General features: G+C 52.1%; 1 protein-coding gene across 1 annotated transcript; it reads right to left on the minus strand.

Moving 5' to 3' along the window:
• Positions 1–3,037: 3,037 nt before the first annotated feature.
• Positions 3,038–8,842, minus strand: LOC113405180 (zinc finger protein 850-like). Its single transcript, XM_029914277.1, has one exon. The coding sequence runs from the start codon at positions 8,840–8,842 to the stop codon at positions 7,037–7,039; it is 1,806 nt and encodes a 601-aa protein (XP_029770137.1). The 3' UTR covers positions 3,038–7,036.
• Between the last annotated feature and the right edge of the window lie 9,701 nt (positions 8,843–18,543).

Genomic DNA, 18,543 nt, shown 5'->3' on the forward strand with positions numbered 1-18,543 from the left:
CTGTGGCTGGACAAACTCAGTAATTAGTGGGTCACCCCCACAAAGGGGTCGGATTAGGCCACAGCCTTGTTCTCTCCAGTCAAATCCTCCAAATACTTCCATGAAAACACACAGGTCCAGACAAAACACTAAAACCAGTTTAGTAACCGGAGCAAGGGGGCTTTCAGGGATTACAAGGGAGAAAGATGTAAAAGGTCAGAATTGGTTAAAAAATAAAATTAAAATATGCATTTTAAATCCTAAATTTTATCAAGCTTAGGAAGATATGAAGCAAACAGGTTTTCTCACCCCACCCGCTGTTGCAGGCAGTTGACAGTTCTTAGTACCCAGCCTGGATTTCCTTCCAGCCTTGATCCACCCTCCCCAGTCCAAGGCCCCTGTTGCCTTTCAAGCCATCTTGTTGCCTTCTGTAAAGATGGGAGAGGAGAGGTAAAAATGGAGGCAATTCTCCCTTGTGCTTTCATACCACTCTCCTCTTTGAGGTTCACCCCCCAGCCGGGGGGCAGGTGACAATCAGTCTGTGGCCTAAGTGAGCGTCCAGCCGTCCTTCCGGTGAATTGTAACTCTCTTGTTCCCAGCTCCACAGCTGGTAAATGGGCGGCTGAGCAATTACTGGCCACGTAGCACCTAGCTGGTGTGCAGGTGACATTGTCTCCGAGGAGCTCGTCTGTGGGCGTTTTCCAGCTTTACAGCAAGTAACAAACATACAGCAAACTCTCAGAGCTCCATGGACAGTGCTGATAGACACATTTTAACGGGACAATAATATTCAGCAGACGCTGACTTTTCCTATAACACCTCACAAGATGTACTTTGGAGAAGATCTATCATTTTGTAAACGTGGTGATCATAATAGTGTAGACCAGCGGTTCTCAAATGTTTTTCATTGGGCCCTCCCTTCTTTGTGTCTGTGGTCATTTACGCCCCCACCCTCACAAGCACATATATCGCCACCCAGCTCTAACGGCAGAGTAGTTGCTGGTGAGGCGCCCAGCTCCGAAGGCCTCTAATAGCAGCACAGAAGTTAGGGTGGCCACGTGAAAAGTGATATTCTTCAGTATCGCTGTTCACAGCAGATTTATCACCCCATTGACACCCCTACTTCTGTGCTGCTGCTCCAGCTGGGTTTGAGAGCCTGAGCATTTATACCCACCTCGCAGGTAGGCCTGTGCTTCTTCATGAGCCCCAGCCACCTGGGGCCGACAGCCAGTGCTCTTTAAAGAAAACCCAAACAACCCACAGAGGTCACGCTTCTCTTGACACATTTCTGTATCTCCCTTGGGAGGCCTGCCCCATAGCTTGAGAATTGCTACTGTAGATAGTCACCATTGGGATTGGTAGCCATGATGGTATCGCCTGCTCTTTTCTGTGTCCAGGATCTCCAGAGAAAATGTCCGAGCAGGAGAGCGGAACGGATCCCATTAACATTAACCTTGCAAAACACATTTTGGTGATTTCAGCTATAAACATTCCCTCCATCCTTCAGCCCCTACCCCCAGCGAATTCAATGAGACTGAGCTAGAATTCGGCAGGTCGCAGGGGCGATGGGTATAATCTCTGAATTATTGATCCCTGAATTAACAGAATACAGGAAGCCTTGGGATAAATTGTTAACCTCTAACAAGATATAGCTAAACATAGACCACTACAGTTACCCCTCTTCTTCCAACTCTTTAATAATACACGTTTACATTTCAAAGCTTATCTAAGGTGGACACACACTTAAAATATCTCTCTAAAAGTTAAATCTGAGTCAATTGCATGCAAGTTGCTTAACCCTTTATTACCATGTGTGACAGAAATTTAGATCCTGTATGGATTCTTCCATGCTTAATGAGGTCTGACCTCCGTATGAAACCTTTCCCACAGTCCAAGCACTTCTGGGGTCTCTCTCCTGTGTGGATTCTCTGATGTGAAACAAGAGTGTTCTGTGTCTGAATCGTTACCCACAGTCCAAGCACTTGTGGGGTCCCTCTCCTGTATGGATTGCCTGATGATTAACAAGGTTTGACCCGTGTATGGAACTTTTCCCACAGCCCAAGCACTTATGGGGTCTCTCTCCTGTCCAGAGACTTATGGGGTCTCTGATGTTTAACAAGGTGTGGGAGGGGAACTGTGTATGTGTAGGGGAGAAGCCCCAGGTGCATGCTACCAACCCAAGGAGGATAGTGGGGACATTGGCTACCTCAGTAATTACTGTGGTGGCTGTAAATCAACCTAATATAGATCGACTTAGGTTTGGTGTATAGACGTACCGCCATAAGCAAAAGGATTTCTCTCACCCAAAAGCATTCAGGAGCCCGAACTCACTGGAAAGCCCTCCATCCAGGACCACTCCCCCGAGTTCAGTGATGCAAATTCAAGGTATCTTGCTGCCATGAATTGAAATAGGGAAGGGGAGATGGCCAGAGGCATTTTTTCCTCCTTCTCATACGCCGACCCTTTATACTGGAAAAGTCTTTGCTGGGTCTTGGGGTCAGGCAACTCCATGGCGTACGTGAGCTCCAAAGTGTCCTACAGATGAATTGTAAATTTCTTTGTTTACCCCTTTCTTCCTATTGGTGGATGGCCAGATAAAAGACTGGTGTTCTTTGAGATGTGTTGCTCATGTCTATTCCACAGTAGGTGAGCGCGCTCGCCATGTGCACCAGTGCCGGAAGTTTTTCCCCTAGCAGTACCCGTAGGGGGGGAGCACCCCCCGCGACCCTTGGAGTGGTGCCTGCCTGGCGCGGTATAAGGGGAGCTGCCCATTCCCCCCACCCTTTGTTCCTTCTTGCCAGACAACTCTGGCAGAGGGGAAGGAGGGCAAGATGTGGAATGGACATGAGCAACACATCTCGAAGAACACCAATTATGAAAAGGTAACTGTCTTTTCTTTTTTGAGTGATTGCTCATGTGTATTCCACAGTAGGTGATTCCAAGCTATATCTGTTGGAGGTGGGTAGGAGTTCACAAGTTCCCAGGATGGAGTACCGCCCTGCCGAACCCGGCATCATCCCTGGTTTGGGAGACTATCGCATAGTGCGAGGTGAACGTGTGAACTGAAGACCACGTGGCGGCCCTACAAATGTCCTGTATAGGGACGTGGGCCATGAAGGCAGCCGGTGAGGCCTGCGCCATCGTCGAGTGTGCCCTCACAATGGGCAGCGGGGGGACACCCGTCAGCTCATAACAGGAGAGGATGCACGAGGTGATCCAGTTGGAAAGCCGCTGAGTGGAAATCGGCTGGCCTCTTGCGTGCTCAGCCGAGGCGACGAACAGTTGTGAGGACTTTCTGAACAGCTTGGTTTGCTCAAGGTAGAAAGCCAGAGCCCGCCTCACATCGAGTGTGTGGCGACAGCACACCTCACTAGTCACGTGGGCTTGGGGCAGAGGACTGGTAGAAAAATGTGGTAGGTGGAAACCACCTTCGGGAGGAACGCGGGGTGTGGGCGGAGCTGGACCTTGTCCTTAAGTCCGTATACGGTGGCTCGGAGGTCAGGGCTCTGAGCTCCGAGACCCGCCTGGCCAACGTGATAGCAACCAGGAAGGCCACCTTCCACGAGAGGTGAGACCAGGAACATGTGGCTAACGGTTCAAACAGGGGCGTCGTAAGATGAGTCAGCACCAGATTCAGGTCCCATTGCGGGACCAGGGGCTTAGAATATGGGTAAAGACAGTCCAAACCCTTAAGAAACCGGCCAGTCATACCATGGGAGAACACAGTGTCCATCACACAGAGGATGGAAGGCCGATAGGTGCACCCTGACTGACGAGGGTGCCAGGCCCTGGGCCCTCAGGCGGAGGAGGTAATCAAGGATAAGCTGGATCGGGGCGGCCGTTGGGGACACACCTTGGTCCGTTGTCCACCTAGAAAACCGAGACCACTTCGTAGGAGTGACGCCCTTCCCTAGGCCCCCCCTGAAGCAGAACCAAGGGCATTGTCGGTTCTGCCGGGTCATGAACAGGTCCACCTGGGGAATTCTCCACCTTCAGAAGAGCTGGTGGGCCACTTCCGGGTGTAGAGACCACTCGTGCTGAGAGGAGCAGTCCCTGCTCAAGCAATCCGCCCTCACGTTCTAAGTGCCCGGCAGGTGAAAGGCTTTTAGGTGGATGTCGTGGGCTATACAGAAGTCCTACAGACTGAGGGCTTTGTGGCAGAGGGCAGAGGATCAGGCCCCGCCTTGCCTGTTGATATAGAATATCGAGGCCATGTTGTCCGTGAGAATCCTGACTACCTTGCCCTTCAGGTGTGAGCAGCAGGCCATACACGCCAGCCGCACTGCCCTGAGTTCCTTGACGTTTATGTGAAGGGTCAGGTCTTGCAGAGACCGCCGGCCTTAGATATGAAAATCCCCCCCAGCCCAGGACCGATGCATCGGACACCAGCTCCAACTACGGGGCCCTTTCCCTGAATGGGACCCCTTGGAGCATGTTGCTTGGGGCGAACCACCACCGCAGGGAAGTGATCACTGAGTTCGGCATGGTGAGAACCTTGTCCATTCTGTCCGTGGCCTGGGAGAACTGCGAGGTCAGCCAGAGCTGGAGGGGCCTCATCCTGAGTCTGGCGTGGCGGACCATATACGTGCCAGCCGACATGTGACCTAGCAGCTGCAGGCAAGCCCTGGCTGTCATCACCGGGAACCTTGCGATCAAGTCGATGAGCCCTGTCAGGGTCTCAAACCTGTCCGGGGGGAGAGAGGCCTTGGCCGGCGTTGTGTCCAGGAGCGCCCTGATAAACTCTATGCGTTGGACCAGGATTAACGTGGACTTGGTGTTGTTTATCAACAGGCCCAGGGCGGTGCATGTGGACAGGAGGAGTGCCACATGATCCCTCACCTGTGATCGGGAGGTGCCCTTGACCAGCCAGTCGTCCAGCCCCCAAGCGTCTCGTCAAAAATGCCTTTTACCCCCCTGCTTGCCCTTAGAGGACCCAGGCTCATACTGCCTTTGCAGGCGTTTTTTATAGTCCCGCTGCTTCTTCTGGGCGGCCTCGTATTTCGGGAAGGCGGCCTGGGTGGGAGCCTGCTGTGGCTTGAACATGGGTTTTGCCAGAGTAGGGACATAGAGGCCCAAGGTCTGGAGGGTCGTGCGGGAGTCTTTCATGCCGTGCAGCCTTGTGTCTGTCTCCTTCGCAAACAGTGCCTTTCATCGAAAGGGAGATCCTGCAGTGATGACTGCGCTTCACTGGATAGCCCAGAGAGCAGGAGCCAGGATGCCCATCTCATGGACACCGCCGAGGCCATGGACCGTGCGGCCGTGTCCGCTGCATCCGAAGTGGCCTGCAGGGATGCCCTTGCGGCCACTGCCCCTTCCTCCACTCGTGTCTTAAACTCTTTTGTATCGTGCTCCCGGAGGAAGTCCTCGAACTTGGAGAGGGATCCCCAGAGATTAAACTCATAGCAACCCAGGAGTGCCTGATGGTTTGCTACTCTTAGCTGGAAGCTTGACGACTAATAAACTTTTCTCCCGAAAGCATCCAGCCTCCGAGAGTCTTTGGTCTTAGGGGTCGGGGCTGGCTACTGCCTGCTGTTCCCTGTGGTTGACCAACTCGACCACCAAGGAGTATACAAGGCGGGTATACAAATACTCGTGCCCCTTAGTGGATACAAAGTACTTGCGCTCCGCCTTCTTAGAGATGGGAGCCAACAAGGCTGGTGTTTGCCACAGGGCATTTGAGATCCCTGCCACCCCTTCTTGGAGCGGCAAGGCCACCCTTCCCGGTGCCGAGGGGGACAGCACATTGAACAGGGAGTCTGAGGGCTCCTCCATCTCCTCTGCCTGGAGGTGGAGGCTCGCTGCCACCCTTTTTAAGAGTTCTTGGTGGGCCCAGTAGTCCTCCTGCGGAACGGAAGGGGGCGGGACCACAATCAGCTCCTCCGGACAGGGTGAGGAGGCCGGTGCGGTGCTTTGGGTGTCGGCCGGCACCAGCGGATCGATCACCTGGTCGGACTCCGGGCTTATCGATGGGGGTCGGCCTGACTTCAAGGCTGCCCCGGTCTGTTGACATCCTAGGCTCCCTTCTTGCCTGCGCCCAACCTCAGCATCGGGGAGATGCTGACTCCTTCCCCTATCATTTTTGGGGTGTCATTCATGGTCCTTTAGATTTCAGGGGCAGCTTCACATGAAACTGACAAGCTAAGTGTAGTCGCTATGTGGCTGTGATGCAGCGAGTTCACAGTTCTCAGCCTCAGCCGTCGGGCTCTCAGGAGCGAACCCAGCAGTTTCCCAGCTCCGCTGTTCCTGCCTTCTTCCCCTCCCAGCAGTATCTCACATCACTGCAGGGATCAGGCAGTAACTTTAGTCTCCATTTCAGTCTCTGCCTCTTGCATTCTGAATCTAGCTCGCACCATCCGTGTTTGTGCTGAGAGATACTGACACTGTCATTGTTCAAACCACACAAAAATATCTCAAGACAAAGCGTTAGATAAAAATTAAAATAAAATCTAAAAAAGGACGATCCCAACAAACGATCATGTGTTTCCTTCAGTCCTCAATAAACCTGAGCTACATCCTGTCAAACTAAACTAATATCAAAGTACGTGACCTCACGGCCTTCACAAAGAGAGAAAAACCCACAGTCCAGGGTGAGCTATAAAATACATTCACATTCATAAAGTGAAATCTCAAAGAATCTTTTAAGACTCAAAATCAGGAAAATAAATGTACTCATTTTCTTGTGAAGTGGCTAAACCAGCTTCACTTCTAGCCTCACTGCTCAGCTGCTGCTGGATCCTCACCCCAGCGATGGGCAGCTGGATCCTTGGGAGTCAAATGCCCCTGATGTGTGTGGGAATGAGAAAATGGGTTTGTCACCATGGCCAGCCCTCATCAGGACACTCAGAGAATGTCCCTGCTGTGTGAAGGAGTCTCTGATGTCAGCTCTACTTGGAGCATTTTCCACACTGAGAACATCTCAGAGGTTTCTTCCCTGTGCGGATTTGCAGATGCCTGATACTCCAGGAGCACCTAATGAAGCTTCTCCCACATTCAAGGTCTCTCTGTTTTGTGGATCACTGATGTGTGAAGTCGAGCTGAATCATCTTCTGCAGTCAGGCTATTGCTGGGGTCTCTCACCTTTGTGGATTTTCTGATGTTTGGTGAGCTCCGAGCTCTTACTGAAGCTTTTCCCACACTCAAGGCATTTATAAGGTCTCTCCCTCATGTGGATTCTCCCATGTCGAGTAAGGTACGAGCGCTGACTGAAAGTTTTCCCACAGTCCAAGCATTTATGGGGTTTCTCTCCCGTGTGGGTTTTCTGATGATCAGTAAGTTTTGTTCTGTAAACAAAACTTTTCCCACAGTCAAGGCATTTATAGGGTTTGTCGCCTGTGTGGATTCTCTGATGAGTAATAAGGTGTGAGTGCTGCCTGAAAGCTTTCCCACAGTCAAAGCATTTAAAGGGTCTCTCTCCTGTATGCACTCTCTGGTGTCTAATAAGTTGTGACTTCTGAATGAAGTTTTTCCCACAGTCCAAGCATTTATGGGGTCTTTCTCCTGTATGGGTTGCCTGATGTGTAATAAGTTTTGTTCTGTCAAGGAAACTTTTCCCACAATTGAAGCATTTATAGGATTTGTCACCAGTGTGGATCCTCTGATGCTTAATAAGGTTTGAACGGCAAATGAAACTTTTCCCACACTCAGGGCATTTATGGGGTCGTAATCCTGTGTGGATTCTCTGATGTGCAATAAGGTGTGAGCTCTGACTAAAACTTTTCCCACACTCAGGGCATTTGTAGGGTGTTTCTCCTGTGTGGATTCTCCTATGTTTAGTAAGGGATGAACTTTCCATGAAATCTTTCCCACAGTCAAGGCATTTATACGGTCTCTCTCCTGTGTGGATTCTCCCATGTTTAGTAAGCTGTGAGCTCTGACTGAAAGCTTTCCCACAGTCAAGGCATTTATGGGTTTTCTCTCCTGTGTGGGTTTTCTGATGTGTATTAAGGGTTGATTTCAAACTGAAACTTTTCCCACACTCAAGGCATTTATAGGGTCTCTCTCCTGTGTGGGTCCTCTGATGTGCAATAAGGTTTGAAGTTTGACTAAAACTTTTCCCACACTCAAGGCATTTATAGGGTTTTTCTCCTGTGTGCAGTCTCCGGTGCCTAATAAAGTTTGACTTCTTACTGAAGCTTTTCCCACAGTCCAAGCATTTATGGGGTCTCTCTCCTGTGTGGATTGCCTGATGTCTAGTAAGTTTTGTTCTGTCAACAAAACTTTTCCCACAGTCGAGGCATTTATAGGGTTTGGCACCTGTGTGGATTCTCTGATGCTTAATAAGGTGTGAGCGGCTAATGAAATTTTTCCCACACCCAAAGCATTTGTACGGTCTCTCTCCTGTGTGGATTCTCCTATGTTTAGTAAGCTGTGAGCGCTGACCGAAAGTTTTCCCACAGTCCAAGCATTTATGCGGTTTCTCTCCTGTGTGGGTTTTCTGATGTGTATTAAGGGTTGATTTCAAATTGAAACTTTTCCCACACTCAAGGCATGTATAGGGTCTCTCCCCTGTGTGCAGTCTCTGGTGTGTAATAAGGTGTATCTTCTGAATGAAGCTTTTCCCACAGTCCAAGCATTTATGAGGTCTCGCTCCTGTGTGGATTGCCTGATGTCTAATAAGTTTTGTACTGTCAATGAAACTTTTCCCACAGTCGAGGCATTTATAGGGTTTGGCACCCGTGTGGATTCTCCTATGTTTAGCAAGGTGTGAACGACAAATGAAATTTTTCCCACACTCAAGGCATTTATACGGTCTCTCTCCTGTGTGGATTCTCCTATGTTCAATAAGGTATGAATTCTGACTGAAAGCTTTCCCACAGTCCAAGCATTTATGGGGTTTCTCTCCCATGTGGGTTTTCTGATGCATATTAAGGGTTGATTTCAAATGGAAACTTTTCCCACACTCAAGGCATTTATAGGGACTTTCTCCTGTGTGGATTCTCACATTTTTAATAAGGGATGAACTTTTGCTACAACTTTTTCCATAGTCAAGGCATGTATTGGGTCTCTGGTGTATAATAAGACTTGGCTTCTTACTGAAGCTTTTCCCACAGTCCAAGCATTTATAGGGCTTCTCTCCTGTGTGGGTTCTCTGATGTGTACTAAGTTTTGCACTAAAACGGAATCTTTTTCCACAGTCAAGGCATTCGTAGGGTTTCTCTTCATTGTGACTTGTCTGCTGGACTGCGGTTTCCTTGGGATCCTTGCATCCTCTGCCACGTTGAATGGATTCATCCAGTTTCTTCCCGGGATAGTTTCCCAGCTGCATCTCTGATCTATGTCGATCTCCCCAGGCATTTCCCTGTTCCAAGCCCTGGGAAAAATTCCCTTCAGCTCTTCTCAAAAATGTCTCCTGCAGTTCCACTTTTCCAGGACCTTCCTGCTGCTGATTCTCCTCCTTGTTCTCACTCACTGTCCTATCACCTGCTGGGAGAGAGAGAATCCAGACAGGAGTCACTGCCTGTGCTGGGGGGAAAGGACAGAAAGGGGAATATCAAAGAGGGAAGACACAACACAGTGACTGTTGGGGAGATAGAGACATTGAATTCTGCCTCCACATCCCACCCAAACATTCCCAGGGAAGTAAAGTCAAGAAGGAAATTCCCGACAGCTAACAGGATGGGTGGGAAGCCAGGACTGATATTTGACTTGATGCTATGACACCTGCTGACTGCAGCCCTGACCTGGGTGAGTTGCAGCAGAACTGAGGGCTTTAACTCACTGCACATTTTGGGAGTCCCAGCTTTTTCCTTCACTCGTCAGATGTTTCTTTGTCAGTTTCGCTGACTCCTCACCTGTGCGGGTGCCTCTCGGGCTCTCCCTTTCCTTGGAGTCCTGGAGCTCCGGGACCCACGGCTCTTCCCCTCGTTCCAGCCGGGCGATCAGGTCAGGTTTGGGAATGGGGAATCCTGCGCAGGGGGTGAAATCAGGCAAGGTCAGGGCACAGGGAGCACTGGTAAAGTATTTGCCATTAGGAACATTCCCTGAATTTAACCTGACCCTATATGGGACTGTGGTAGCCCAGACTCTTTGGGAGAAGCAGAAATCTGGAGGCACAAGGGTGTGGTTATACCCTCACTCGGAGTTCTCAGGATAGATGTACTGCAGGGACTCGCTGACACACACACAACTCAGGTGCTAAGTTCCTGCCTATTTCCAAGCCTGTAGAATCGAGAGCCCTCCCCAAGGCTGAAGCTAGTCCCAAGAGGGCCGGTGAACAGTGTGTGAAGGAGAAATAACACAGGCAGGACAACACCCTGCTTCTGGCCCCTTGAAAGCTGGAGAGATGGGGATGAATGAGCCTGTCCATTAGGTTTCTGACTCTCCTGTTCCCTTGAATGGGGTATGGAGATGAAAGTCTCCCTCTCACTGCAGCTGTGGACTATGTGACCGTCCCCCCGAATCCAACAGACCAGGGAAGAACCTGACCAGATTCAGACATGCAGACTCCACGGCTTCTAATACCCGAGGTGATGGGAATCCCTTACTCAGCGAGGTCACCGTCTCATAGTTCTCCTGCATGACGTCACTGTAGAGGGCTTTCTGAGCGGGGTCCAGCAGAGCCCCCTGCCCCTGGGTGAAATACACAGCCACCTCCTCGAAGGTCACCGGCATCTGAAACAAGAGTCCCACACTAACTACGTGCTGCTGCAGCCAGAATCCACTAGTCACGGGGGAGAGGAGGAGGGGAAACAAAACATTGAAGCTCTGGGAGGGCCGGAGAAGCAGAAACTCATCCCCACCCTGTTCAGGGAAGCCAGGAAGTTTCAGGGAGTGGGTAGAAGGTGAGAGCTCCTTGTACCCCCCAGCACACGGAGCAGAGCAGGGTCTTCTCATTTCCCACACGCCTGCCAGCCACAGGCTGATATGGGAAGCAGAGCTCTGAGCCAGGGGCAGGGACAGGAATCCCAACAGCTTCCCTTCATATTTCACAGCAGCCTCTGGCCAGTGGGTTTAGGCTCCAGCAGTGGGAGTCTGGTCAGTTTGCCCAGCCCTGCCCAGAGGGGTTGGGTCCTGTTTTAGAAATGGGGGAATGTTTATCACACCCTTTTCCTCCCTGCCTCTCCCTCACCTCATCCAGCAGCTCCCAGAAAATCCCCTACCTGAGCTGGCTCCATCACAGCCATTTTCCTTCCCTGTCCCCTGGAAGATGGGATGATCTGGAGCAAAGTCTAGATGTGTTTCCTCAGCCTGTGGGGGCGAGAGGGATGATGGGGGAGGTTACAGAAGGGACTTGAGTCCAAATCACACCCCGATTCCCCCCAGGCTCTCTCCCTGCAGACAGATGCTCTGGACTCTGCCATGCTGGGAACAAACCCGGTTAGTTTATTACCACACAGTCCAGGCCCCTCCCAGCAGAACTAAACCCTCCACGAACCCTTTTAAACCTCCCAGTAACAGCATCTCTGAGCCAAATGCTGGAAAAAGGAGTCACTTTAGGGTACTGCCCCACAGTGTATTGTAACCCCTCTAGCTCTCCCCCGTCTCCCTCAGTAGTGTGGTGCTCAGCAGAGTGAGCAACTGGCTTTTCCTCTCTCAGCTCCTCCCCTTGTTCCCAGGAGAGCTGACTGCCCCGGGGGTGCAGGGAATGGATCTGGGCAGGGCTGGGAGCTGGGAACCTCCCTCCCCACTTCTTGCTCCTGCTGCCCTTCAAGTCTCTCCGCTCTCCCTTTTCATCTTCTTCCCTCGCCCTGGGAGAACGGGCGACTGCCCCATTGTCGTGGGCCTTTGCTCTCATTAGGCAGCTCAGCCTCTGACACTGGTAACGGGGGTTGAACCCGGCTGTGTCACTGAGGGCAGCAGCTCTGGGACTCCCAGACACAGGGAGCCCCTCCCCTTGTAGGCCAAACTCACCAGCCAGTCCCTGAAAGGGGCCCTTTGTGCAGAGTCATTTTCCTGCCCAGCTCCAGCCCTTTCCCCAGGTCTCTCCATCACCTGCAGGCTCAGGTATCCTAGGGGCTGGTCTGGTCTCAGAGGGGTATGAGGAAGCAGGAATGTTCTTAATGTTTTTTCTGAATACTGTGTGTGCCTCCGTTTCCCCATGTGTTACTCAAGTATCAGGGGTGGGATATGGGTGTGTGATGATTGTGGACATCCCTAGAGAGCAGGGGTGACTGCAGACTGGCTGCCTAGGCACAGAGAATGGCCGACACTCTGTATCCTGGCAAGAGATGGCTGGAGCCCGTCCGCTGCAAGGAACCAGCCGAAGGTGTTGGAGAACAATCAGAGAGGGGGAGGCCAGGTGACCTGTTTTCCTGGGGAAAAGAGAAAGCATGGAGAAGGGGCAGCTGGGTGTCACTGAGGATGGGGGGCTGGAAGCGGGTCAGCCTCCTGGTTTGGGACTCAGCGGGGAGAGTCCAGGGCTCGGGACTCTGGATTCTCCCCCAGATGGACTTTGCTGGATGCTCCTGATTTCTGTGCTAACAAGCTGTGTTCCCAGCGACCAATAAACCCGTCTGTTTTCCAAGCCGGTTGAGAGTCACAGCTGACTGTGGAGGTGGGGTGCACGGCCCCTGTGAGGGGCGTGTCAGGCTTCCCCAGGTGTCCCATCCAGGTGGACTCGCGGTGTGAACAGGGGTGCCGAATACTACAAGGTCAGACCCAGGAAGCTTCTTGCCCTGGTGAGAGTGTGCTCCGAGGGGAGACACACTGCACCAGAGTCCTGCCTGGCTTCATTCATAGCAGCTCCAGAGCACGGAGACTGTGACTCTGTGACACGGGGCTGTCGTAAACACCTGTCTCCCCTCCTAGCGCTGATTGCCTCAGCTCTCAGGTGAGTAAAGAAGGAGCGGCCGGGCCTGGTGGCTGGCCTGCAATGAAAACATCTGATGCAGCTTTGGAAACAAATACAGAGCATGTCTGGTAACTGCCCCACCCTACTTCTGGATGCTTTGGAGCAAGATCAGCCCTGCGCTCTGCACCTGTGCTGAGCCACAACACGACAATGTGTGAAAGGAGCTTAATATATTTTTGTTACACGTGCCGGACTGTGCCTCACACCTTTGTGAGCATGGCAGTCACAGACTCACTGATATGACCATCCCCATGTACAACAGGGGTAAGACAGTGCTGCCAGGGGCGGCGAGTTATGTGGGCCCATGGTGCCCGGCCCCAGCAATATTCAGGGCCCGGCACCACCAATGTTCAGGGCCAGGTCTCTCTCCCGTCCCCGCCTGCTGCCCCTGCGCCTCCCCCAGGCCCGGGAGCGTCCCTGCCTCTCCCCTGCAGCTCCACGCTGCCTCTCCGCTCTGCTGGCTCCGGGCATCAACTGCCGCCGCAGGGTCCTAGTGCCCCCCATCCACTGCTGCCAGGGCAGACTGACCCTGAGCCTGCCCGTCTGCCTCAGACCCTTTCATTTTCTGGTGGGATCCTCCACCAGCACAGGGGGGCCCACCACCCGCAGTCACCGCTCCTGCCCCACGCTGGACAAGGGGTAGCCCCAATCCCCACCCTGAGAGAGACTACAGTGAGGGGCAGCAGCAGGGGAGGAGGCACACATGTGATGGCAGCCCCCTTCCTGGCACCCACCACAGGGGAGGCGAGGGGGCTTCCTGGACCTGAGAGGGGCCTTAGGAGCACATGCACTGACAGTGGTGTGAGGTGAATGTGGTGCAGGGGGGAAGTGGGGGGCCCCCTCCCCCAGAGCTCGCTGCTACCTGCAAGGAGAGGGCTGGGGGGAGTCCTCCTCTCTGGCCTGCCTGCACCCCAAACGCCTCATCCCCAGCCCTGCCCCACTCCCAGAGCCCTCACCCCAACTCTCTGCCCTAGCCCTGAGCCCCCTCCCACATCCCAAACCCCTCATCACCAGCCCCACCCCCGAGCCCTCACATTTTTACATTATTTTAAAAAATATATAGTAACTCCTCACTTAACGTTGTAGTTCTGTTCCTGAAAAATGCTACTTTAAGCAAAACAATGTTAAGCGAATCCAATTTCCCCATAAGAATTAATGTAAATGGGGGGGGGGGCTAGGTTCCAGGGAATTTTTTTTTGCCAGACAAAAGACTATATTTTATATATATACACACATATACACAGTATAAGTTTTAAACAAACCATTTAATACTGGTACACAGTGATGATGACTGTGAAGCTTGGTTGAGGTGGTGAAGTCAGAGGGTGGGATATTGCCCAGGGAATGCCTTACTGCTAAATGATGAGCTAGCACTCGGCTGAGCCCTCAAGGATTAACACATTGTTGCTAATGTAGCCTCACACTCTACAAGGCAGCACGAATGGAGGGAGGGGAGACAGCATGGCAGAGAGAAACAGACACACACACCCTGTGTGTGAGAGACGCGCATTGCCCCTTTAAAGTAGGCTGACCCCACTCTAACTACATTGCCTTTTTAAGTGGATCAGCAAGTTGAGACAGCAGCTGCTGCCAGCAAGCTCCCTCTGTCCTGAGCCCTGTCCCCTGGAGCAGGGGAGGGGGACACCCTGACATCAGCACCCCTCTTCCCCCCCGCACAGCAAGCAGGAGGTTCACAGGAGCAGCTCCAAGGCCACACAGGGAACTCAGGGGAGCTGTTGTGCATCTGCTGGTCCACCCTGGTTCCAAGCCCCCACCACTAGCTCCAATAGGCTGCTCTTTCTGCAAGCAGTGGACAAAGTAGGCGGCTGCCAAACAACCTTATAAGGGAGCATTGCGCAACTTTAAACGAGCATGTTCTCTAATTCAGAGGTTCTCAAACTGTGGTCCACGGACCATCAGTGGTCTGCGAGCTCCATTCAGGTGGTCCACGGATAGTTCCCTCTAAGGTGCGCGCCTGGGTGGCCGCACACGAGAGAATGAAGGGCCACCCACCTAATTAGTGGAGTCGCGCAGGCGTGACTCCACTAATTAGGTGCCTGGACCCTGGAGAAGATGCACATGTAAGCTCAGGTGGTGCCCTTGAGGGGAATAGGGAGTAAGTGGGAGGGGGCAGTGATGTGAGAAAAGGAGGTTGGGGAATTTGGGACATGCAGGGCTGTGGCGGCTAGAGAAAGAGGCGACTTTCTCCCGCTCCAGGGCTGCAGCTGCCGAGGAGAGACCCCCCTCCTTCCCAGCCCCAGCTTGGGGGCTGCTGTGGTGGGGAAGAGAGGGAGAGACCCCCCTCCTTCCCAGCCGCAGCTTGGGGGCTGCCGTGGCAGGGAATAGAGGGCACATCCATTGCATTAGGAAGGTTAAGACTACTGATATTAAAATATGAGTTGTGTGATGGCGGACTATAACAGCGTTTAAAAGAGAACTGGATAAATTCATGGTGGTTAAGTCCATTAATGGCTATTAGCCAGGATGGGTAAGGAATGGTGTCCCTAGTCTCTGTTTGTCAGAGGATGGAGATGGATGGCAGGAGAGAGATCACTTGATCATTGCCTGTTAGGTCCACTCCCTCTGGGGCACCTGGCATTGGCCACTGTCGGTAGACAGGATACTGGGCTAGATGGACCTTTGGTCTGACCCAGTACGGCCGTTCTTATGTGATTTTATGTGTAGAACAAAAAACATTAATTATTAAGGGTTTTTTTTATATAGCACTTTTATCCAAAGCGCTTTGCAATAGTTAGCTAATGGTATAAACAACATTTGGAAAGATCATTAAGTGGCCTGCCTAGACCCTCAGCAATTTTCAAGTGGTCCGCGAAAAAGAAAGTTTGAGGACCACTGCTCTAATTGATCAGCAACGTAACAACAAAACAACATTAACCGGGACGACTTTAAGTGAGGAGTTACTGTATATTGGTTTAAAGGGGGGGGGGGGGGGGCGGAACTTGGATCTGTTCTCGGCACCACCAAAAGTTATACAAACCTGCCGCCCCTGAATGCTGCCTGTGTAAGTTACATAGTCATGACAGTGCCTAGTTAGTAAGAGATATAGTTTAGCTACCCTGTGGTTAGCGAGCAGGGAGATGCTGAACTCAGCGTCTTTACAGTTTAAAGGACCAAAACTGTGGTTCATTCTCATGGGACAAGAGTGCCCCCACGTGGTCTGTGTTGCTTATAAAGGGGATCCCTGTACAGCACAGCACAGCACAGCAGGATCTGCCATGAAACTATCTGGCCTTCATTCTCCTGCTCCTAAAGGATGTCCTGTCCTTTGCAGGAGAGGGAGGAGGAGCGAGATCACCTTACATTTCAACCTCAACCCCTTTCATGAAATTTTGTCAGGTCAAAGCTTTGAAATATTGTTATGGAGTTTCCACACAAGGCAACACTCAGGGAAGATGAGATGAGTGCCCCAATGCCTTCTTTTTGGACTTGTAACATCGAATGTGGGTTGCACCTGGACTATCTAAGCTTTAAACATGTTCAAGAAGAGATCAAAGGCCTGATGAATTACAGTGTTGGGGGGAAGGTTTCCTGCACTTGTCTGTGGTTGCCCTGACCGCCACTGTCGAAACGAAGGCCACCTTACATCTGAATGAGAGCGGCCACACAGGGGTTTGAAGCCCTGCATTAACTTTACACTGTTAGCATCAGATCATACAGACAAGCTGTGAGGAAATAAAGGAAAGGAAATGTGGGAAAATGGTGGTGGTGGGAAAGTGCTAACTCTTTAGTTTTAAATGTTTTCATTTCTTTTCCATGACGCCCCCACAAACAGGCGCAGACATTCAGAGGCAGCACTTGGCAAAGGAACAGGAGCAGGAGACACACAATCAGTATCAGAGTTTTCAGCCCATGAACAATAATGGGCCATTTAACATTGGAATCAGCAATAGAGTCTGCGTCTATAAGAAAATGGGCATATTTACCATGGGGCAACTAACCTGCATTAGCTATCCTACTGCGAAAACAGAAAAGGAAAGGGTGAGGTCAGCACGGTGTCCCCCGGCCTAACCAATGCAAAGGAGGAACAGAGCAATTCATTTTAAAAATTATTTGACTTGGGCTGTAGAAATCGGTACATTTGCCAGAAGGAAGAACATGGATCACAACAAAAAATGTAGCATCCATAAAAGGCTGGGAACATAAATAGGCAATTGGAAGTACAAACAATGTGGTAGAAAAATCTACATCGCTGCATGCAATAAATGAAGTCATAGAAAAGTCAAGCGGGCACTTCAGAGTGTGCAGGATGGGGGGTTACTTACAGAAATAAGGTTTTAAAATCAATTTTCAATTGCAAGTGGGTGAGGGGAATCACATGTTCCTGGAAGTGTAAAATGGCATCGAATGTTACAGGATTGTACAACCATCCTAGATATAGGGACCCTTTGGAAGGGGTAGCAGTAAAACTAAGAAGCTAGTACACCCCAAAGGCTCAACCACAAAAAGATAATAAGCCAAAAACAAATTTTATTCATTTCTTTATTTAAATTCTAAACTGTTGGGTGCATAACTCATGGGGTTTGAATTCTTGGGGTTGTATATCTATGCTTAGGTGGAAAAATATCACAAAGTTCCTTTGGAGAAGCTCTGTATAGGAGACACTCTAAGGCCTTAGGGACAGATTTTTAAAAGGATTTCGGCCACTAGTGGCATATTACAAAGTATCTAGGTGCCTTCAACCTTGAAACTTCTGGCCGTTAGTGAATATTTGGGAACCAAGTTCTACACACAAACAGGACATGGGATGAAGCACTAGGGTGCTGGACAGAGAGACAAAACAGCAATCGGCTAAGGCAAGCCTCATTGGTGGATCAAAGGAAGTTGAGGGAGTTTTGAGACCAGCCCATGAAATCTGTCAGCACTGAACTCAAATTACAACATTGCAATAGAAACAGGAACTGTTACACTAGACACATGGGGAGATGTGGTTGCAGATGGGGATGTAAAAGCGTAACCGGTAAACATTAGGCTTCTCGGGCTACACCTGCCATAACCATTAGCTCAGGCAGCCCCATGCCGGCCGGAGGGACCCCCTGGCGCTGGGACGCCAGCGCCGGTCTCGGCCACGTGGCCGCGGCAGAACCGCAGCTGAATCCCAGCCCCGTTCCAGCGCCTGTGCTGCCCCCGGCCCTGATTGTGCCCCTGGGCCCCTCTCCTTCCCCGGCCCCCAGTTGGGGCCCCCCACCCTGTGTTCAGTTTGGCCCCGGCCCACCTTCTCCCCCTCCCTGTTTGCCCCCCTCAGATCTTCCTGAGCTGCAGCCACGGGCAGCGAAACAAACCAGCTGGGGGGGGGGGGGGGGGGGCGGGGCCCCCCCCCCCCCCCCCCCCCGGGGGGCCCCCCCCCCCGCCCACACACCGGGGGCTAGCGGCAGCTTTCCCGGTCCCAGGGCGGGAATCGCAGCCAGCTCCGCTGGGAGCAGCCTGGGGCCAAACCTCCCCCTGCAGCCCGGGGGTGACGGGGGGGCGGGTCTCTCTTACCTTCCCTCCGAGCGGGGCCCCCTGGGGCAGTGGCCGGGCCGGGAAGGGGCCTGGCCGGGCTGGGGGCTCTGCCCTGGGAGAGGCTCCTGGGGAGCAGCGGGAAGGGCCCTGCTGGAGATTCCCCTCTCCCGGCTGCAGCCAGGGCTCCGGGCTCCCAGCACCAGCCGCCGGGGCTCGGGGATCTCGCCAGGAGCCAGAGTCCCCGCAGCGGCTGCGAGTCACTTCCTGCTGCCGGGCCTGAGCCCAGCGATCGCTCCCCCCAGAGCCGCCTCCCA

This window comes from Terrapene carolina, unplaced genomic scaffold (genome assembly GCF_002925995.2).
Source record: "Terrapene carolina triunguis isolate 2854851 unplaced genomic scaffold, T_m_triunguis-2.0 Scaffold34046, whole genome shotgun sequence".
Lineage (NCBI taxonomy): Eukaryota > Metazoa > Chordata > Testudines > Emydidae > Terrapene > Terrapene triunguis.